Source organism: Sarcophilus harrisii, chromosome 3, assembly GCF_902635505.1.
Source record: "Sarcophilus harrisii chromosome 3, mSarHar1.11, whole genome shotgun sequence".
Taxonomy (NCBI): domain Eukaryota; kingdom Metazoa; phylum Chordata; class Mammalia; order Dasyuromorphia; family Dasyuridae; genus Sarcophilus; species Sarcophilus harrisii.
This window is the reverse complement of record NC_045428.1, coordinates 358,500,402-358,523,289: the sequence shown is the minus strand read 5'-3', so window position 1 is coordinate 358,523,289 and position 22,888 is coordinate 358,500,402. Positions and strand designations below refer to the sequence as shown.

The following is a 22,888-nucleotide window of genomic DNA, read 5'->3' as shown; positions in this document are numbered from 1 at the left end:
AAAATATATTAAAAATAAAATAATAAATCCGAATGGAAGTTTGCTATGAAAACCATTCATTGTCAGAATACCTTTTTCAAATTTTCTATCGAGATGAAAGCTTAGTTTTGACTTTCCAAACCCTAATTTTCACCTTTGGAATGTGGAACAAAAATCTATTCTCATTTCTCCTTAAATAGAGGGGAGGGGAGGCAGCAAGGTGTGGTCCATAGAGTCCCAGCTTTAGAATCAGGAGGACCTGAATTCTAATGTGACCTCAGACACTTGACACTAGCTGTATGACCAGGGGCAAGTCACCCCCCAAAAAAAGAACCACATAAACAGGGGCAGAAGGTCAATGAGGTTAATAAGCGATTAAGTTTTGCTTATTTGAGTATATAAATGGCTTCCTTTGAGGGGCAGCCATGAGCATTTATTAAGTGCCTACTATATACCAGACTTTGTGGTAGGCTGATATACAATGAAAGTCAAAAACTTGTCCCTGCTGATGGAATAATACGTAGTAGAATGAAGTTCATTATTGGAGGCGACCAGAGTAAGAATTTGTTCTGCTGGATTTTACTTGCTCCTTAATTTTTTTTTTCTTCCTTGCCTCATCTTCCTCCCCAGTGGGAGGAGGGGGTTAAGAATCAGGATAAAAATATCTGACTCAAGAAAAATTATGTATTTTTAAAGTAAAATAGATAACCTCTAAATTCCCTTCCAGCGGTAAAAGTATCACTTTACGGATCCTACCATGGGAAAGGGGAGGTGATTGGGGGAGAAATAGATTTTTAACTTAAAAAAAAATAAAATTTTTAAAGTAAAGAGCTGAACACAACCTCTAAATTCCTCTGCAGCCCAAAACTATGAATGTACGGATCATCCCGTGAGATTCCTGCGAGAGGGCTCTCCTAGAAACTGACTGCTTTATTTGGGGGGAAAGGAGACGACCCCCCCCCTTTGCTTCATCCTTTCAGCATTTAGCAAAGCCTAGATCTACCTGTAGATTAAATCGAGCGTAGAAACATTTGTTTATTAAACTATTAATTACTATGTCACGGGCCCGGAGCTCGGTGCCTGACCCACAATCGCGAAGCCTCCGGTTCGAATCCCGACTCCGACTCGAGTGAAGGCTTCCTTCCCCCTCCCCCCGCGCCCTTCCTTCTCCTCAGACTCTCTCCGGGAAAATGAAGTCACTAAATGCTAGTCTCCGTTTCCCAGTCCGGGAAACAGGGGAGCTTCTCCGTGGAAGCTGCGAAGGGATTATGTAAGGCGCCGGCGAGCCGCGGTGAGCTTTTATTGTTTATTGTTACTCGGGCACAATCCAAAGGCGAGCTTGGATCGCCGCTCGGACGCCGGCGGCGGGCATTTAATGGCTGGGGGAGGGGTGCGCGGCCGCGGCCCCCCCAGCCCGCCGGACGCCGCCCGCAGGACGCGCCCCTCGCTTGGCCCGCTCGCCTCGCAGGCAGCCAGTCGCCCCGGGGTGCGCGGGTGGGGGATGGGGAGCGGGCACCTCCGGGCTGGAAGCAGCGAGGGCAGCAGCTCGGCCGCCCAAACACGGGGGTGCCTTCCTCCGGCCACAAGCAGGCGGCCCCGCTACCAGGAAGCATCAGGTCGGTGGTCGCCCCAATTTTCAGCCCCCACCGGGGAGGGGGGCGAGCGAACTCCCGCGCCCCCGCCTTGCCTAGATCAGCGCCCCTTTTGGGGGGCGCGCCCCGTCCCCCCCATGCGTCTCAGCGAGGGGCTCCGAGCCCGCCGTGCCTGCCCGGCAGCCCCACGTCCCGGCTCCAGAGCTCCGGTACCCACTGTCGCCGGTCCGGCCCCCGGTCCCGCTGAGTTAGGGGCTCCTGCCCCCCAGTTTTCCTTCAGCGAGGACTCGGGCCCTGGTAGATGGGGTGGCGGCGGCGCAGGAGCCGGCCCCGGCCCCGGCCCGAGCTCTCGCCATCTTGAGGGGAGGAGGAGCCGCGGCCGCCGCCATGCGGGGAGGCAGGGAAAGAGGGAGGGCGGCAGCGAGCGAGCGAGGGAGGGGGCGCGGCGGCGGAGTTGGCTCGGCCCGGTCGGCGGCTTCGGCGGCGCCATGAGAGCGGGGAGCGGCGGAGGTAGGCCGGGCGCAGCCGGGGCGCCGGGCGGGAGGGCTGGCGAGCGCGCCGGGGCGGAGCGTGGGGCCGCGGCCCTAGGGGACGCAGCTGAGGGGGCCCTAGGGACCCCGGGGCTGGACTGGGCCGGGCCGAGTCGGGCCGGGGAGGGCAGGGCCGGGGGGCGGGCGGGCGGAGGGTTTCGGGGAGGAAGGAGCCGCCGCCATCTTGGGAGCTTCGAGTCAACAATAAAGGAGCCGGGAAGCCGGGCGGCGGCGGCCTCGACGCCGTGACACAGGCCCCTGCCGCGGCTATTGGGGTGAGGCGCCGGGCTCGGCCGCTGGCGATACGCCGGGGCTGCGGGAAGCGGGCCGGGCCCGTGAGGGGGAGGGGGCGCTCTGGGGCGGAGGCCTGAAGCCGGGCCGGGGCCTCGGGGGCAGCCTAGGAGGCGCTGGGGGCTCTGAGGAGCAGAATACGGGGCCTAGAGAGGGTCCCGGGACAGGGGGCCGAGGAGGTCGACGAGCGGGCCCGCGCCGGTGACAGCTTTATAGACACTGGGGGATGTGGGGGCCGCAGGGCCAGGGACGTGGCGCCCCCCCTACTGGGGTGGCGGGGTGGGGGGGGAGCGGACTGCGGCTCACTGTGGACAGCCCCATCACCCTCTCCCAGTGCGCGGACAGCCGGGGGGGCTGGAGTGCCCCCCGTAGGTTATTGGGGGGGAAGGGGCTTGTTCGAACGGGGGGGGGGGAGACTCTTTGGGGCCCCGAGGGGGAGGGGGAATCCCCATTGTTTCCCGCTGGCTGAGCTGGCGGGGCCGCGGCTGCTCCGCCTGTGTTGCGCAGATCCCATTGCAGGGCCCCAGCCTCTTTTGTTTTTAAGGCCAAAGGAAGCGGCTTTGGGATGGAAAATAACCGAGAAATTACCGACATACGGGTGGAGGGGTGTCCCCAAGTCGTTGTGCACTTTTCCCTTCGACTTGTCCTCCTATTTCTTCTGTCTATCCTCCCTCAGAATTAAAGCCCCCTCCCCAAATCTTCCCCCTGAGCTTTAGGGGGAACTGCGCTGCACTTGCAAACAAAAGCTCGTGGTGGTGAGGAGTTTTGGGGTGTGAAACTGTCATTTGCGAGCTCTAATCTAGGAAATGCTGTAATTAACTCAGCCTGGGGAGCCTCCTTACTTGTCTGAATTTCGATCTTATTTTTGAAAATGCAGGCAGCCATAAAACTTTAAGACGGAAATGGGGTTGCTGAGGAAAAGGTGGGAGGAATATTTTCTCCTGTGAAACTGCCGTGTAGGTTCTTTCTCTTAAGTGTGGTAGTGGTTCCAAGGTCTCAAATGGGTGGCACAGTTTGGCTATAGGGAAAAATGTGGTGCAAGTGTGAGCTGGAGTGTCACATTATTAACAGCAACAACTCTTTAACCATATAGGTTGCCCTTTTCATCCTCTCAGCACTTTGCTAACATTAATTAATCCTCACTGTCTACTTGTGTGAAGGAGGCGGTAATGTTGCTCATCATAGTATAAACCTGTCAAAACAGGAAGCTGTTTATTGCAAAAATGGTATCAAAATTGAGTGGCTCTGAACCATGGTCTGCTTAGGTGACTGGAGCCAGAAAAGGGTTTAACATTTTCTTTTCAGCTTATTTAGCAAAATTCTGACTTTTTAATGAGCAAACCAGGGTTCAATGAAAACGAAACAGCATTCCCTTTCTAAACGATGAGTTTGAGAGTTAAGGAACATTTTTCTAATAAATTTCATTGTACCATCCAAATTTCAGAAACTGCCTTGAATATATAAATCATCTTTGTTTTTCATTACACATTTCCTTTTGTTTGCAAGAAATGTAGCAGAGTAAAGCTATATGAGCCTTTGCATTGTTTGGTGAACCAATGACTTAGCCTTTTTAATAGAAACCTTGGTTTTAGGAAGATAGCATGGTTTGGATTTTTTTTCCTGACACATTTTTAAAGTTTACATGCTTAGTATTTCATAGAACCACAATTTGGAGTTGTTGGTTTTTTTGTTTTGTTTTGTTTTGTTTTGGGTTTTTTGGTAAATGGGAAGTAATTTTCTATGTACTTTTTGTTTACTGTAATATGTGCAATGTTAACTTGAAAATGGCACTTTTAAATAAATGTTAAGCTTTCTTTGCATTAAAATTTAAATTATTTTGAGATTTTTCATTTTCTGATCAGTTTCCTAGCAAGTCTGCGTTTTAAATTTTCAAAGACATTCCAATTGACATTTGGCTTCTAGTGCTACTTAAAAGGACAACTCCCTGCAAAAGAAATTCCTTTTCATAAAATAGGAATCCTAAGTAGTAAAGTTCATATGGTCATGAAGTGGTTTTTTTTTTTGTTTGTTTGTTTGTTTTTTGCCAGATATTGTTGAATTGAAATCTGAAGCTAATTTAACTTTTCAATACTCAGTTTAGTTTATCTGAAATAGAACACAAAATGAGTTGTCCAGCCATGTTGGTAGATGAGTTTCTGTCATGTAACTTGTTAAAATATATTTTGGAGATGTAAAACAGTTTTTAGATAAAAATAATACTGATTCAATGACTGATTTGCTTTTCTTTTTTTCCTTTTTTTTTTTTTTTTTTTTTTGTTGTTGTTGTTGTTGAGGCAATTGGGGTTAAGTGACTTGCCCAGGGTCACACAGCTAGACCGTGTTTAGTGAAGTCAAATTTGAACTGAAGTCCTCTTGACTTCAGGGCTGGGTACTCTATCGACTGCGCCACCTAGCTGCCTCCAATCGCTGATTTTCTAACAAACACTATTAATAGCTAGCATTTATACAGCTTGAAACCTTAAGGTTTTCGAAGTACTTTGCAAGTATTCTCTTTTTATCTTACCAAAAGTTGGGAGAGGTGCTTTTATTATCTCCATTTTACAAATGAAGAAATTGAGACGGGTTAAATGACTTGCCCAGGATCACACAGTAAGATTTGAACTCATTCTCAGTTTCAGCAATAATACTCTATTCCTATGAGTTTAATTTGTACTTAAGAGACTTGAATTCAACATTTACCTGTTTTGCCTGAGTGTTAACTTTGGTTTGTGGACACTATGTTGTCTTCACAATTGTTTTCTTTGCCTTGGATGAAGATTAGAGCTAAATTTAAGTTTATATTTGCTTTTTAAATGTTAAAAACTGGAAATCATGGTTTAGGGAGTCCCTTAAGAGGATTTGATTTAAAAGAAAAATCTTACTGCTGTTCGATTCCAAATAATTGATTTTTTTTTTCTTCATTTCAGATTGAAGTGATTAAATTCAAATATAACTAAACTTTGTTAGAGGGCTTTTTTAAAAAAAAAAAAAAAGTTGTTTCAGTGCATCAGAGCAAGTTACTACTGCTTTACCGTTCAGAGACTTACAGGTGCTTGCCTGCATTGCAATAAAGGACTCATATATTGAGCAAGACTTATATTTATCTCTTCGTTTTGGAGAGTCTAATAAACTGTTATTACAGTTTCTCTACTGACTTTCAAAAGTTTTGAAGTCTAAAAGAGACACCTTTACAAATAACAAAGCATGAGCACGGCCAGAACAGAAAACCCTGTTATAATGGGTCTATCCAGTCAAAATGGGCAGCTGAGGGGCCCTGTGAAGCCCAGTGGTGGCCCTGGAGGAGGGGGCACACAAACGCAGCAACAGATGAACCAGCTGAAAAATACCAACACAATCAATAATGGCACTCAACAGCAAGCACAGAGTATGACCACCACTATTAAGTAAGTATTAATAATAAAACTTTAAGGATCATAGATATTCTATTATTTTAATGTTGACTTGTTTTGTATATGTTGGGTTTTCTTTTTTATGATTAATACTTTGAGCTACAAATGGAGGACACAGGAAAGATATGTCACCCCAAATACTTCCCTCCCCCACAACATATGTATACATTTTTTTCCCCCCTCTGGTTAATGTAGATTTAGTAAGTAATGAAGCCAGTCAGAGATACCAAACTTGTTTGCTATGGTATCAATATATTTAAAACAACCAAAATGTACTACTTCTGACTTTCATAAATAGTACAAATTGGAACAGAAGGTCAGTAATAGGACAGTGAGTTCCTTTACTAAATATCCTTGAAACTACCATGGTCTCATCTTGGTTTTTCTAGTGTAACATTTTGTTTAGCCTTGTAACTCTATTTTAGTTTATGCATCAAAACTTAATATTTCAAGTTTTTGATTTTAAAGTCAGTTGTGTCTAATTTCCTATGACATATTGACATCACCCATTGAAGTATTAAGTTCCATAATTTCAGCAGCTCTTTCAAAAAAACTAATTTTTGTCAATAGGTTACTTTTACATTGCTTAAATCTTTCTTTGTATCTCATCCCTCCCTCTCAGCTATCCCTTATAACAAAGATCCTTTTTTTAAAAATTTTAATAAAAATGAAAAATCAGCAATTCCAATCATGTGACAAAATTAGCAGTGTTTTAAACCCAAGGAGTCCCCTTTTTCTCATCCTTATTTTTCCCTCTCCAATTCTCCTCTTCTTTACAAAAGAACAAAAAGGAGGTATTTTCTCATATCTTTTCTTTGGGGCCAAACTCATTCTTTGTACCTTTGCAACATTAACTTTTGATTGTTTTGTGATAATTGTTCGTTCCTTTTATAGTAATCATTGTATATATTGTTTTCTTGGCTTTTGGGGGGCATCAGTTCATGTAAATCCCTGCTTCTTGTCAACATTCCTTCTTGCAATATGAATAAATAAGGACAAAAAAAATGTCATGAATAGTTTAGTTTTCTGAATTCTTAAGGGAAAAAATGGATTTCAAACATTACTAATTTTCTGTTGGCAGGTTAGATGGTACAGTGGATAGAGCCTAGGATAGATCCTAAGAGTCAGGAAGACCTTAGTTCAAATCCAATTGGAGATACTCATTAGCTGTTTTACTCTGACAAGTCATGCCTGTCTCCGTTTACTTATCTGCAAAATGGGGATAATAGCACTTGCCTTCCAGAGTTGTGAATATAAATGAGCGATTTGTAATAGGCTTTTCTGCTCTTAAAGTACTGTATAAATGCTATCAAGTTCCAAATTCTAGAAATTTGACTTACAGAAAGACTCTTAAAAAAAAGTTTCTTAAAGATGGTGGTGATATTTGCCATTTAAAGGCCTATACTTAGTGAAAGTATTTCAGATCATGAACTCTGATGTCTCTTCATCTAAGTGACCCTTATTTTTTGGAGAAGCAATGTGGTATAGTGAATAGAGTACTGGATTTGGTGTCAGAAAAGCCTGAGTTTAAATCCCCACCTCTGACGCTCAGCTTTGTGCAATAGACAAATTACATCACTTCTCTGAACCTTAGTTTCTTCATCTGTAAAATGGAAATAATATTATCTGTAATAGCTACTTCATGGGATTATTGTAAAGATCAAATGAGCTAATGTATTTTAAAGTACTTTAGTTTCAATTTTTATTATCATCATTGTTTGAAGGTTACAGCAACAGAATTTGAGCTATGGCTTATCCTGCCAACCTTAACAGGTGGCCAAGAATAGACCCGGCCTAAATAGTAAATGTGAAAAGGCCCATCATTCTGAGCCTGACCATTTACATTGTCTACATGGATTTAGGGGAGGACCACACCAGTCAGATCACAAGTTCTTAAAAGTATTAAAATGGTGACTCTCGGTCTGATGAAGACTGTGATATGACTATTAAATAAAAATCAAAAGCCTCTTAAACCCAATGTTGGTTTCTACTGTTGTAATTGGATTCATCTGACAGAAGTTCCCCCCCCCCCCCCCCCCCCCCCCCCCCCCCCAAGATAAGGCTTTGGTATACATTGCTTGATATTTGTTCTGTAGGGTCCAGTTCTTTTTGTTTCAGAAGCACTGTCAGAGATATGGTGACCCTTTAGAAAGTTAACATTACCAGGTCTTATATGATGAACTTTACAACCTATAAAAAATTGGAAGTTTCTTCCAAAGTCAAGTCACTCATGGAGAGTCATCTAGTCAAAAGGAAATTTTAGGTGAATTTATACTCTTTGACTTTTCCCAAATATAAATTTATTTTGCTCCCAGTATGCTTCTTGGGAGTATGATAGATTACCAAAAGCAAAGACTAATAAGTTTTTAATGCTTTTTTCAAAAATTTTAGAAATATCCTTGTGTGTATACACCATACATTTTAGGCATATAAGGTCTTTGAAGATGTGTAAATAATAACTTATATTACTGTAGTACTTTACAAAATGTTTTCCCAACAATAGCTTTGTAAGGTAGATAGTATAAGTAGTAACAACCTTGTCTTATAGATGAGGAAATTCATTCTCCCACTTAGAACTTGACACTTACTACCTGTTAGCATTAGCTAAGTAGGGTCTAGAACTCAGGTCTACTGATTCCAAGTTCACTGTTCTTTTTATTCTGCTGTTCTGACTAAACGTTGACCAAGTTTTCTAAAAGAAATTAGATTATGTGAATGAAACAAATAATTAATAAAGTTGAGTATTATAACTTCTGTAAGTCCCATTTGTTCCATGAAGTCTTTCCAGATGACAAGGACAAATTTGTCCTTCTGAATTCATTTTGTACTTACTGCTACTTTTTTGACACTGTGATCTTATTTAATGGCTTATGTGTTTTGCTTTTTCCCAGATTGTGAACTCCTTATGAAGATAAATTGTCTTTTGTTTCTTTTCTTTTCTTTTCTTTTCAATCATGACCACAATGCCTTACCTGGTGCTATGTAATCAGTAGATGTTTGAGGATTTTTTAAATTTGAATATATGGTCCTGGTGTCCTGCTATATTATTTACATTGGGATTTTTTCTCAGAATCTATGGGGTTACTGGATGAAGTGAACATTTTGTGGACCACTTGAAATTAGTATGGAAAAAAATAGAGATTGAGTTGTATGTGTTAACAATAGTTTTGGTTATTCAGTATTAAGATGTGTGGAGCCTTTTTTTATAAAGAATATCAGAGAGATCATAAGTGCAGTGGATTGAAGTAAGCAAAACATCATTTCTCATAAATAGAATTTGGAATTATAATATTCTTGGTCTTTTTTCCTCTTTACTATACATTTGTATTACTCTTTTTTTTTTTTCCCCTTAGTTGTAAGCAAGTTGAGGTAATTAAAGGGAATGTTAATGTTATCTTCCTCTGACTGTTGGGTTGTAGTACTTTCATTAGGGGAACATTTTTATCAATTCACTTAGCTCTTTGACACTGCTGAACAATCAGGTAGCAATCTATTCCTAAAACCTACCTAAGAGAATGGAAAAGAGGGATTGGGATAATTGTTTAAAGTTTATTTATGTAATAAACTTTTGCTCTTTGATATGCTGCTGAATAGTATTGTTACAAAAGCATTTCTAGCTCTTAAATTTCTTTTGTTTTCTCTTTAGACCTGGTGATGACTGGAAAAAGACTTTAAAACTCCCTCCAAAGGATCTAAGAATCAAAACTTCGGTGAGTTTCTTTTAAACACAAATAGAAAAATGGTAAGAAACTAATAGCGGAGGTATTATAAATTTATGTTAATGAAGTAAAAGAGCTAGTTTTTTGTGTTTGTTTTGCTAAGGCAGTTGGGGTTAAGTGACTTGCCCAGGGTCACACAGCTAGGAAGTGAGATTTGGGTTGGAGGCAAGGATGACTTGATAAAATCAAAATTGATTGGTGGGCTTATAGATTTAGATTTAGAACTGGAAGAGATGCTAAAGATCATTTAATCCATATCCTCTCATTTTACAGATGATGTAATAATTGACACTCAAAAAGAGTATGATGTGCCTTTGATTGCAAGAATTATTTAATTTCATAACACTAGTATCTGAAGTAATGTATTTTGGGTATTAGATACAATGCCATTAGATGGTAAATTCATATGTAAACTTCAAGGACCATTGGGCTGATAAGTTGGTATAGAGGTAGGCTGTTTGGATTTATGTTTGAAATGTAGAAAACTAAGGGTTTTTGGTAGTTTAGTGGTTATGACTCTGAGCTTGCATAAACTTGGCTTATTCTTCTTCACTAGGATGTGACCTCCACAAAAGGAAATGAGTTTGAAGATTACTGTTTGAAAAGGGAGTTACTGATGGGAATTTTTGAAATGGGCTGGGAAAAACCATCTCCTATTCAGGTATGTTTGAAAACATGAATATTCTGTCTTTTTCTTCACTCTTTGTATGTTTTTTAGAGTTGAGTTCTTAGACTTATCTATTAGAAGGTCATATAAAGATTTTTTTTAATTCTGGTGATAAAAGTTAGGGAATAGAGTTTCCTTCTGTTAATTCTGTAATAGAGAGTCAGTCAGATGTTTTAGAATTGTTCTTCCAAATTTGAGCAGGCCTTGAATACCTAAGTTCCTAGCCTTAAAAATCATATTAATATATGAGAAATTATAAGAGGGTATATGATAGCACAAAACTAGATATAGAAAAGGTAACTAGAAGCCATCTAGTCCATCCCACATCTAATGAATAATCTCAACTCCAGCATCCTAATTAGTGGTTGTTTAACCCTCTGCTGGAAGGTGTCCAATGAGAGAAATTACTATCTTCTGAGGGTACCCCATTGTTGTTAAGTTTTTCCTTATATTAAGCCTAAATCTTAGCCTATTTATGATTTCTGTTCATTGCTTTTAGTTCCACCTTCAAGGGACAAGCAAAATAAATCTAATCCCTCTTTCATATGACAACATTTCAAATCCTTGAAGATAATAATCTTGTCCTACTAATTCTTCTATTCTCTAGGTAAACCACTCAGGTTCCTTCAATTGACTCTCATGTGACATGATCTTGAGGCTCTTCAGCCATCCTGATTGCCCTTCTTTAGACACATTCTAGTTTGTCATTCTTAAAGTGTTGCGTCTAGAACTGAATATTATACTCCAAATGTAATCTGACCATGGGCAAAGTATAGCAGTACTATTTTAGTCTTTGATATTATGTTTTAGATACTATGTCTCATATCTTAAATATTCCATTCCATTCACTTTTTTGATTGCCAAATCACTGTGGTGAGTATTATTAAGCTTATAGTACATTCATCCATGCTTCCTCACATTTGTCTCTGCAGTTAATTTCTTGAACCCCAATATAAGAGTTTGCATTCGTCCTTATTGAATTTCATCTTAATAAATTTAGGCCAATATCCTAGTTTGTTGAGATTTTTTTTTAGATATTGCTTCTTTCAGCCTGTTTCCTGTTCTTCTTACCTTTGTGTCGCTTGTAAATTGCATATGTATCCCTTCTATATCTTTATCCAAGTCATTGGAGGGGAAAATTAAATAACACAAGGCGAAGAACAGTTTCTTAGGGCCATTCAATGATCAATATTAGATATATTCTCTCCAAGTTAATATCTAACCATTAATGATAACTCTTTGAATCCAGTCATTCAATCAGTTTTGAATCCATTTAACTGCATACTTAGTTCATTAGTCCATACCCTTCCATCTTGTCCACCAGGGATAACACAAAAGAAATACTTTTCTCATATCTGCAGTATTCCTCTGGGCTACCAAACCCTTTCCAAAAAAGAAAGAAAGAAAGGTTAGTATAGCATGACCTGTTCTTGATGAACTTGTACTTGTTTTACATACCCCTTTTCCTTTCCTAAATATACAAACCATCCCATTAATCATGTGTTTTAGAGTATTGCCAAGAGCCTACATTAAGCTCACTGGTTTTTAGTTTTTAGACTACATTTTCTTCTCTTTTTTTGAAAATTGGACAAGGTTTGCCTTTTTCCAGATCTGTAGCACCTTTCTTATTCTCAACAGTATTTCAGTTACTAACAATCGCTTAGTAATTATATTTGCTTAATTTTTTATACCATAATTTGGAATTGTTCTAGGCTTATTGACTGAAACTACATGCCTATTTTGGATTTTAGCTCATCAATCACTTCTGTTTTGCCTTTTCTAAACATTTTTTTCAGTAGAGATAACAAGCAAAATAAGAGTTGAGGAATTTTCCTTCCTTTCTGTTGTCTGTTATATCGCTCTATTTCCTCAGTTCTCCTTTCCCCAAGTGGTGTTCCTTTTCTTTTTGTGATTTCTTTTTCCCAGTATTAACTTTTTTTGAAAAAACTATTTTGTTTTTCTTAGCAGTCTGAGTTTAAATACTCCTTACACTATTCTTACAAGACTGTTTCACTTCTTTATTCACCTCCCATTATTTACCTTTTAAAAATACTGAGATTAGTGAATTTCTAAGATTTTGGGAGTTCTAGACTGCCGTTAAGTCAAATACCAATATGTTGAATATCAAGGAATGGAAGGCCACTGAACTAAAGAGAAGTGAACCAACTCAGGTGAAAAAACTGAAGCATGTTAGAGCTTCTCTGCTAATTGAAATCAGGGCAGGGAATCAGGCCCAGGAGTGGTCTCTGTTCTTTTAGTTTAGGTAAGATAGGAAGACACTCAATTCTATCTAAATTATCTAGTTTTAGATGGGGGAGGGGGGGTAAGGGAAGTGAGTATGTGTGCACATATGTCTATATGAGACCTTGTCTCATCTGTGTATCTAGATGTAGATTTTTGTTGATGGTGTGATATATTTAGATGTAAATCTAAGTAATATAGCTCTATCCATGTATATTAAAGTTATATAAAGCAAAACTTTTTAAACTGGGTTGTGACCCCATATGGGATCTCATAACTGAATAAGGGGGTCACACAATTATGATTTATTATTATGATTGTGATTGTGATTTGATTTGAATACCTTTTAAATATATCTATATACCTGAGGTCGCATAAAAATTTCTCAAGCGAAAAGGAGTCAAAAGGGGAAAACGTTTAAGAAGCCCTAATAATGAAGTATATAGATATCTTAATATGTTGATTAGAGATGTCATAGATACAGATACGTGAGCTTTATTGTTGTTTTCAGTGATGTCCTACTCTTTATGACCCTATTTGGGGTTTTCTTGGCAAAGATATTGGAGTGGTTTGATAATTCCTTTTCTAACAAATTTTACAGATGAAGAAACTGAGGCAAACAGAGTTGTCCAGGCTCACATAGTTAGATTCGAAATCAGGTCTTCCTAGTGGCAGATCTGGTGATCTGCTTCATGATACCTAGGGTAGGTGGGTGTATATCTTTGCTTGTTGTATATGTTTGGAGAGAGATCTGAGTACTCTTTGTAGCCATATCAATTTCTTTAGGCATTTTCCTCTCTTCTTTTTCCCCCTGAATTTCCAGAATGCTCTATTTTTGCCCTGCAAGTGGAGCCAGTAACCCCTCTTTCAGCTCCCTTTACACTCCATTAGAGTGTAAGTTCCTCTGCCAAGACTTTGTTTTTGCTTGTATTTGTATTCCCAGTTCTTAGCATAGTGCTTGGTACACAATAAGTGCTTAATAAATGTCTTATTTGTTTTTTAATTTTCTTCAAAACTGGGTTGTTGGAAAGTGGGTTTGATTCTTCAGGATTTCATTCTTCTCCTAGGTTGAAGTCAGTTGATTCTAACTTTCATTTATCTGATATAAGGCAGTTTATGATCAGGTGCTAAAATGTATTGAGACAGGAAATGGGAATTTTAAAAAGGAGAGATTCCTTGGAACTTGGAACCCTTAGAGAAGGGTTGATAATAACTCAACCTTGAAGGATTTAGGTAGTTCTGGAGGAAGGCTGAGTCTTCTCAATTGAATGCACAGAAGAGTGAGTGTTGGGTACAAAAAATAGTGAAGACTCAGCCTATCTAGAATAGAATAGAATAGAGGCTATTTATTGGGAATCAACAGGTGACTGTGTCACTCTTTGCTCTACTCTTAATAGTTTCCAGTTGCCTCAAGGAACAAATACAAAATGCTTTGTTTGGCCTTCAAAGCCCTTTGTAACCTTCTACCACCCTACCTTTCCAGTCTTCTTATACTTTACTCTCTAGTATATATTCTTCCATCCAGTAACTTTGGCCTCTTGCCTTTTTCTCTGAACAAGACACTCCAGCTCTTGGTTTCCCAGGCTTTTTCTTGGGTCATGCTGCATGACCGGAATGCTTTCCCTCCTCTATTCTAACCACTGACCTTCTTGGCTTCCTTTGAGTACCAGTTAAAATCCTACCTTCTACAAGAAGCTTTCCCTGACCCCCTCTTAATTCAAGTGCCTTCCCTCTATTAATTTTTTCCTACTTATTTTATATATAGCTCACTTTGTATATCTATTTGATTGCATGTTGTCTCCTTTGTTAGAGTGTAAGCTCCCTAAGGGCCAGAACTGTTTTTTGCCTCTTTGTATTCCCAGAACTTAGCACGATGCCTGGCACATATTAGGTGCTTAATAAAATGTTTATTAATTATTAATATCAGTCCATTAATCACCACTTTTTGATTTGGGCATAGTTTTTGTACATACTATGGATATACTTAACCATGGGTGTTCCTTAAGGGGTAGTCCTAGGCTTTTTTCTCTTTCTTCTTTGTCCTCTCAAACTTGATATCAATGAACTCAATGAATTCAGTATCATCTTTATCCAGACTCTCCTGAGCTCTAAGGTATGCACTATTGGACATTTCAAACTGAATGACATCTGAAACTAAGTGTGTCTATGTAGAGAGCTAGAACTTTGGAGAAGTATACTTGAAACAAGGATACTTAACAACAAGGTGTTAACTCGGTGGAATTGATGAGATAATGGTTCTGTGGTATACATATACTTCATACTTAGCATGGTGATGTAATGGTTCTCTAGTTCATACATAATCAATATGCTGTAATGATGTAATAGGGTATTTAAGGGCTGAGAAAAACTGGAAATGAGTCATTCCATTTTTGACCATACTCCTGGTGGCTATCCTGTCTTCTGCACTCCTTCATATTAAGATCAAGTCTTGGCCAGAATAAAGACTCTAAACTCTATTCCTGACCATAGTCATGGTGTCTATCCTGCTGAGACCAAGGCCAGTCTGAAGGACCTCCAGAAAACTAGCCCGAACATGTCCATAGCTGAACTCAATAGCTTTCTTTCTTCCCAAATCTACCTCTTCTCAGGGCTAAGGTTTTACAACCTCACTGCCATCTTTGATTCCTTATTTGTATTCACTCCATATATCCACTCAGTTGCTAAATATCGTCATTTCTTTTTCTACAACATTTCTTCTCATACTCTACCTTCTGTCCATTCACGTCATTTATTAATTTCAGCCCTTATTACTTTTCACCTGAACTATTAGACTAGATTTCTATTAATTCAGGTGAAAAGTAATAAGGGATCTTATGCCCAAATCTATTTGATCTCTCTGTCCAAGTCTTTCCTCCTTCTAAATCATCCTCCACACAGCTGCCAAAATGATTTTCCTTGAATGCAGGATTGATCATGTCATATGTCTCTCCTGCTTTTTGCTTTTGAGATCAGATATAAACTTAATTTATATCTTACATATCACTCTTTTTCTATATATCCTCCATGGTTTTGTTATGCCAGCCTTTACACTCCATCTCCTTTCTCAGAGTCTTAGCACTGGTGTTTTCCATGGTAAGAATGTATTCATTTCTTATATCGATCTTTTGGAATCTTTGCTTTCTTAATACCACCTTTTGAAGGAGGCCTTCTCTGTTCCTGTTAGCTATTAGTACCTTTACCTCTGAGGTTACATTTGCATTCTTCCCTGTAAGTATCTTACATATGCTTATGTAGATGATATGTTATTCTATATTCCAGTGTAAGTCCCTTAAGGGCAAGGACTAGTTGTTTGTATCTCTTAGTACCACACCTAGCAAATACTGAGTCCTTTATAAATGTTTGTTTATTGATTAATTGGACTGTTCTGTTAACCAGTGTATTAGATAAAAAGTTTCTCAGATATTTTAAGTTGATGTCTATAACATGTTTCATTTGTTGGTGATTTCTTTTTAAATGTTCACAAACTCTTTAATAATATAATCTAAACTTGTATTTTAATCTTAAATTTATTAATTTATCATTTCCAGGAGCTTTTTTTTTTTTTTTTTTTTTTTTTTGGGTCTTTCTTGAGAATCAGGCATTAGCCTGACAATCATTTGCCATTTTTTTATCACCTGTTTTTGTTCTTCATCAGTTTTCCTAAAATTCTTATAATAGTTCTGATATTTGTATACTTTTTAAGTGTCCTAGGATAAAATTCTCCTGGTTTTAGAGATGTCAACTTTATTGAAAAGCAACTATATGATTTTTTTTCTTAACTCTCTCCTTAATGGAAGAGGGGAAAAAAAGCAAAATAGCATTTGGATAGTTCTGTTCGGTCATCTCTTGATAGAATTTAATGGTTTGTTAACTTTTATGGATGTTTTTCCCTGTGCTAGAAACTAGGGGGAAAGAAAAATAAGTAAAACTAAGTCCCTGACTACTTGGCCTTTACCATTCTATCATTGTGGTTACACAAGAGTAGAAAGTAGAAAGAAAGTGCTTAGGAAAAGTGCTTTGCTCATATTAAATACTTATTAAACAGTTCAGTAAATAGTTGTTGAACATGTACAGATCAGATCCAAGGAAGGAAAAATGTTTACCTTTAGGGGAAAGCATCAGAGATGACATAATAAAGGGACATAATGAGCAGGCTTAACCCTTTTCTTTATATCAGTCCCCTTGGGATTGGGCAATATAACCCATTTCCTAAAAGATGTTGGATATCTACTTTCAGTAAGATACTGACACCTTCCTCTCATCCATACGGTTTCCTTCTATGTGAAATAATAATATTTGTATTACCGAGCTAAAGAGACTATTTTAGGGAAAGTGTTAGTTTTAATAAATAGAAATAAATGATTTAGCATTATTATGACAAAGTTCAGTGTAGGCACAATTATCCCCTTTTTATTGCTGAGAAAACTGAACCTCAAAGAGATTAAATGAATTGATTACACTAGTCACATAAATAGTAAGTAGCACATGTGGAACACGAACCTAGATTTTCTAACTCCCAAGTACAACATTTTTTCTTCGTTGTATATTGCCTACCTATAGGAATTGAATATAGAGCTTTTAAAGGGTTTGAGACAGATACATTTCAAGATCAAAACTATAAGGATTTTTGGGTTATTGGATTATTGACTAAGTGTAGTTTTCATATCTTGTTTTGAGGAGGAAGAAATTCACTTTGAATTCTTTAAGTTATTTATCACAAAGAAAGGGGAAGAATAGCTGAGCTTCAAGACAGTTGAGATGAACTGTATGTTGGCATCAAGGAAAAAGATCTCTTAATCTTATCTCATTCCTCTTGAGATTTTGTCTTCAATAAATCTATTCTACCCAAGCAGTAAAGATTTAGTAGTTTTCACTATTGTCTATTCTGTCTTGCCCCGCAGTTTTGACAGAATAGCATGTAAGAACCTAATAAAAACAGGAGGCAGACCAGACTGCAACTACATGCTCACCACCATACTGCCACCTCCATTTCTCTGTACTAAATACTCAGAACAAAACTGAGACTTTTACAATAGATAACTCTTTAGATAGAACTACTCTCAAGTCTGACAGTGTAATAAAAAGAATGGAATTTTATTGGTCTTTTGTCATTGTCAGAAAGATACTTGTGGCTTTATACTTTAATGAAGAGCAAGCAAGAACACAACTATTCTTGAATTTTGAGTTAGCTTAGTAGAGAAAGACCTTTGTAAAACTGTGGGCTCTAATTCATGCTCAGGAAACCTTTTCTGTTTTCCTTAGGTTGACATGATCTCCCTTTCTTCCCCCAACCCCCACACACATTGGAAGAGCTTGTGGCACATTTAAATGGAACTGAATCATGTAAAGTGCTATACTTGATATTAAATAGGTATTATAGTACTAATCCATCATCACCATCAAGACATTTTTTAAGGTTATTTTGTAAAAGTTGCTAGAAAAAAATTAAGAGATTTTTCCATTTTTATCAAGAGGAAAAAGATGTGAAATTTTAAAAATGTTACAAATCTAAAGTCACTTTGTTTAGGAACATTAAAAATGTATTTAACATTTTGGTTTGCTCATGACATAAGTAAACAAAGGCATGCATTTAGTTCTTAAGAATACAAATTTCTGCTTTTTTACTTTTCCATGAGTCTTTATTAATCCCAGTGCTAGAAGATTCTTGTTTCTAATCCTTTACATAACAAATGTATGCTACTTTGAATGTATATTACATTCCTAGACCTTTTTTGAGGCACAACATAGTAGGGCAGGAATATATTTACCAAAGTCTAGATTTAAAACTCCAACAAAATGCCTGCAAGCAAACCACTGATCCTGTCTTTTCTTGTGAAAATAGCAGTGCCCCCTGGAGGCAGAATTGAATTTTGCTTGTTCATTGAAGAATTGTACTACTGCTTGAGATTGCCTAGAGATTTTTATGATCTGTAAGATCATGAAATTAACAATAGCTTTGTATAAAGAAATTCCTATGACATATTTTTAAATAAATAATTTGGAGGGATTAGAATCTGGGCAACAATATATAAAATAACTGCTTTGTTCATATTTTGTTAAAAACTACTTTTTTTTTTTTTTTTTTTTTTTTAAGTCACTTTTTAAGGATGGAAATATACTTAGAAGAACTTGTGCCCCACCTTCCCACCCCTAAACTTTTAATGTTCCACACCTCCTTTCCTTTTTACTTGTTTTTGTAATGGTAATGGGTTACACTGAATTTTTAACTTGGAGGTCTACTCGAGGCCTGAATATCTAAAATATTCAGACCTCGAGTAGACCTGAGTATCTAAAATGCCAGTTTACATTGATTGACATGTATTTGGCCATAAAATGGCTCTTCTCGGTTCAAAGCTAAAAAGTTCACGTAGCTATCTAGAGTTTCATTAATACTATTCTCTAATGGTCTGAATTATTTAACTTTACTCTGTAAAGTATGAAAATTGTTCTTTCAATCCCAGTAATGTGATCATTTTAGAGGTGTGCTATAGCAACTGTGGAGTAGCTGCACAGTTTTGAATAGGAAATAAACAAACTGAGACTGAATATAGGAAGGTAGGGTGTAATTTTTGGACTCCAGAACTAGCCTAGTAATCTCAGAATTGGAAAAGGATCTTTTGTAGTCCCTATAATCCAATTTATATATGTGCAATGATATCCTCTATAACTTTCTCCAATGAGTGGTTGTCTAGGTTTTATTTGAAGATCTGTAATGAGGGCTGTTACTTCTAAATCTACCCTGCAACTTCCAATGCATTGCCCTTTGGGGTCAAGCAGAACCACAGGGCCGGGTTTTACCTCTGTTTTTTTTCTGCTGCTCATTTGCCAAGTAGTTGTATCTCTTTGAATCTTTAATTTCTTCTCTTATAAAATAAAGGGATTGAACTGGATGATCTTTTTGGTCTCTTCCAAATCGAACGTTCTAAATCTATTTTAACATTCAATCAAGGTATCAGATATTACACAAAGGAACTTTATTGACTGAAGTTTGATTGCTACCTAGGCTTTTTTTTTTTTTTTTAAGCTCTGCATTGCAAAAAAAACCTATTTTCTGGCCAAATACAAGATGCTTATTTAGATAATCATCTTATTTCCTCATGCCTTTGGCGGGGAATCCTGTGATAACTTTTTGAAGTTTTGTTGGGTTGGGGTCTTGTCTAATATTTTTCAGGATAACCATTATAATGTTGCTGAAGACCTTGTTAGGATTTAGACTAATAAAACTATGATGATTCTTGGTCACCAGAGCACCTGCCCCATGAGTATTTCCTCAATATAAGAGTTGCTGTTTTGATCTAAAATAATTTATTCAGCTCTGTCAGTTGAATGGATATCCTCTTTATCCTTTGTACTTTATCTTCCTTTAATTATTTAATAAGTGGATCTAATTCTATATAACCTGTTATGAATCTTGCTTTTTCTAAGAGAATTATTCCCATCACCTATCTTCTGAAAAGCCTGACCAGTAGAATGTCAGTTAGCTGTAATCTGGAAAAGAGAATTAGTTTTAATAGTGTGACTACATCAATCAAGTTGTAATGGACTTAGAACTGATAAAAAAGGGGGGGAGGGGTAGTTTAATATACACAAGCATATTGTTTGTGGTGGATTTGATTTAATGTGGAAAGTAGGGAGAGAATTTATATACTAATCTCAGGTGGACAAGTCCAACCTACCATCTCGTCTGTTAATATGTGATACAAAAATAAACTTGTCCTCCACTAAGGTTCTATTTTGTTGCCTCATTTTGGCATAGAAGGAACTTTACTGATATTCTCTTTACAATCTGAAAAGGCTTTGAGAATGACCTGGTGATGGACTGATCTGTCACCCATGACCAGTGTGATTCATTTTGGTTAGATCCGTCACTAGATCATTTGCCAGAAGGCGATAAACTGGTACCTTATGAAACCTGCTGTGGAGTGGAAGTAGTTGTGAAAGGTGTCGTGTGCACACAGATGAAAATACAGATTATTGAAATATTGAAGATCATGGATGCAAAATCTAGGTACTTCTGGCTTTACTTTAGCCAATTTGATTTAGCTGTCTCAGTGATTGTGCAGCATGCATTACTCCCCTTACACCTTTTCTCTATAATTCCCTTTTTTGGAACTTCTTTCATCATCTTTTCTACTTCCCTAAATTCTATACAATTCACTTCAATCCCATCTTTTCTGAACGTGTTAGCAGACAGTGCTCTTCTTCCTCACCTGCTGTAGTATCTTTACTGTCTTTAGCCAAATGAATTTGGCATTTGGCATATGCTGCCTTGTATTTGTTTTATGTTTTGATGTATACAATCTATTTCTTCAACTAGTTTGTAAGTTTCATTAAATAAAGAAATCCAAACTTTTATAATTTTGTATCTTCAGTACATGTTATAAGGACTCACTGAATTCCTATTTGGTGATCTGTTTTGTCTTTTACACTGGATTTTAAGCTACTATAATGTCATGTAGTTCTGTGGCAACCAGGAAAATAATGGTCAGTGATGATACTTTAAGTGTGTCCTATTGATGTATCTGATCTTCACATATTTATGTGTGGTGTCAGACACTTGAAAGGGTACTACATTTATCCATGTCAAAAATGAATCAGGTTGTCAATATACTAGAGTGAAATAGGCTCATATGCTGTTTTAACATAATTTTGCATTGTCTTGTCTATTTTTTAGGAGGAGAGCATTCCCATTGCTTTATCTGGTAGGGATATCTTAGCTAGGGCTAAAAATGGAACTGGCAAGAGTGGTGCCTACCTCATTCCCTTACTTGAACGGCTAGACCTGAAGAAGGACAATATACAAGGTCAGTTGGAAAGAGTTTCCCATGGGAACATCAGAAAGCCCTACTATAGAAATTATGTAGATTTTTTTTCCTTCCTAAACTATCTTGGTAATCTGAAAAGCAATGGTGATTTGTATAGAGTTTGGTTTAAAAAAAAAAAAAAAATGAGTATATAAAATATTTTAGAAAATTAACCTTAAACTTGTCATTCTAATCTAGCTTTGCAAATAGACATGTCTGTTTGCTCACCTGGATATAGGATATTTCGTATGTTTATAAAATGCCAGAATTTACTTTATTTGTGTTTCGAAGATGCTAATAGTTATAGTATCTTTATGCTCAAGGAAGCCACTAGTCTAGAATTGAGGAGTAAGAGATTAATTCCTTCACTGTAAAAAGTACATAAGAGAAACTTTTAAAAAATCTAAGAGAAACCTTGCTCAGGGAGTTTTCTAAGTATTCTTAATCTACAAAGGAATTTATTTTTCTTTCCTTAACCTATAGGTAAGTAGTTTGAAAACCTCATAACTTTAAGTCCCCAAGCAATGTTAGGTACCATTATGAGGCCACATGATGATATAAGAGAAAAAAGTATTGGACTAATAACCACTCATGATTTATTACCTTAAGTAAGTCACTTAATCTCAGTTTCCATATCTATAAATTCAGAGTATTGATACTTGCTCCTCCTACCTGTCTGCCTTAAAGAATTGGTATGAAGATCAAATAAGATAATAAAACATTTAAATTGTGAAATGTTATATGCTGATGAGGATGTTATATTATGATTATAATGTCAAGTAGATATAGAATAAGTGGAAGGTATTAATTCCTGAACCATAGTATTAATTTAGGAAGTACAAAGTAAATATATGGTAGTAATACTTGGGAAAAACTGAGTCCTGAATACTTGTTTCTTTCTTTGGGGCAGATTTTGAGGACTCATTTGAGGAGTCATAAAGACTCATTATATAATGACTATATTTCCATTAGTATATTGAAGGTACTCAGTTTCTGAAGTGTTCATGCTAAGAGTTAATTCAATCTTATGTTAGGTCTAAGAACTTGAGTTCAGAAGGACAATTTTCTTACAGCTTTTTTTAATCCTTTTGAGGTAGTAATTTATCATAGGAGGTAATGTACTCTTTTTTTTTTTTCTTTCTTTCTTTTTTTTGAATTTCTCCAGCAATGGTGATTGTTCCTACTAGAGAACTAGCCCTACAGGTCAGTCAAATTTGCATCCAGGTCAGCAAACACATGGGAGGGGCCAAAGTGATGGCAACCACAGGAGGAACCAACTTACGTGATGACATAATGAGGCTTGATGACACAGGTAGGAAATTAAAATAGAATAAATTACTAATATCTTTTTACTTTCAGTGAAAACTGCTCTCCCTTTTAGAATTTTTCTTGCTTTCTTTCAAAAGAAGAATTTATAGGTTAAGCTAAAGGAATCAAATCATATTTTATGTGATGTTATCTAGCATTATTGTAATGATAGATTCCTCAGTGAACAAATTTCCTGGAAATAAATTTTCTATTAACAGACTTTGGGCTTAGAATTAGGGGAAATCCTAAGAAATACCTTAGAGCTGAATTAGAAGCAATAGTGGTGCTTCCACAGGTGTAAACTTTTTGAGGATAGACCAAGGCCTAGTTAAGGGGAGGGTTCCAAT

At 37.7% G+C, this 22,888-nt stretch overlaps 1 protein-coding gene across 4 annotated transcripts in view; it reads left to right on the top strand.

Moving 5' to 3' along the window:
• Positions 1-1,017: 1,017 nt before the first annotated feature.
• The window catches only part of DDX6 (DEAD-box helicase 6), a 39,728-nt gene continuing 17,857 nt past the window's right edge, over positions 1,018-22,888 (top strand). Inside the window, exons 1-6 of one of the 4 annotated variants that reach the window (XM_003764146.4) lie at positions 1,018-1,270; positions 5,320-5,796; positions 9,449-9,512; positions 10,078-10,182; positions 21,104-21,233; positions 22,399-22,545. In XM_003764146.4, coding sequence (XP_003764194.1) covers positions 5,597-5,796; positions 9,449-9,512; positions 10,078-10,182; positions 21,104-21,233; positions 22,399-22,545 — 646 coding nt within the window. In that variant the 5' untranslated portion in view covers positions 1,018-1,270; positions 5,320-5,596. Of the gene's footprint in view, positions 1,271-1,333; positions 1,596-2,031; positions 2,082-2,251; positions 2,377-5,319; positions 5,797-9,448; positions 9,513-10,077; positions 10,183-21,103; positions 21,234-22,398; positions 22,546-22,888 lie in introns of those variants that run through there. The other 3 variants (XM_031960097.1, XM_031960098.1, XM_031960096.1) reach the window with 3 other exon arrangements.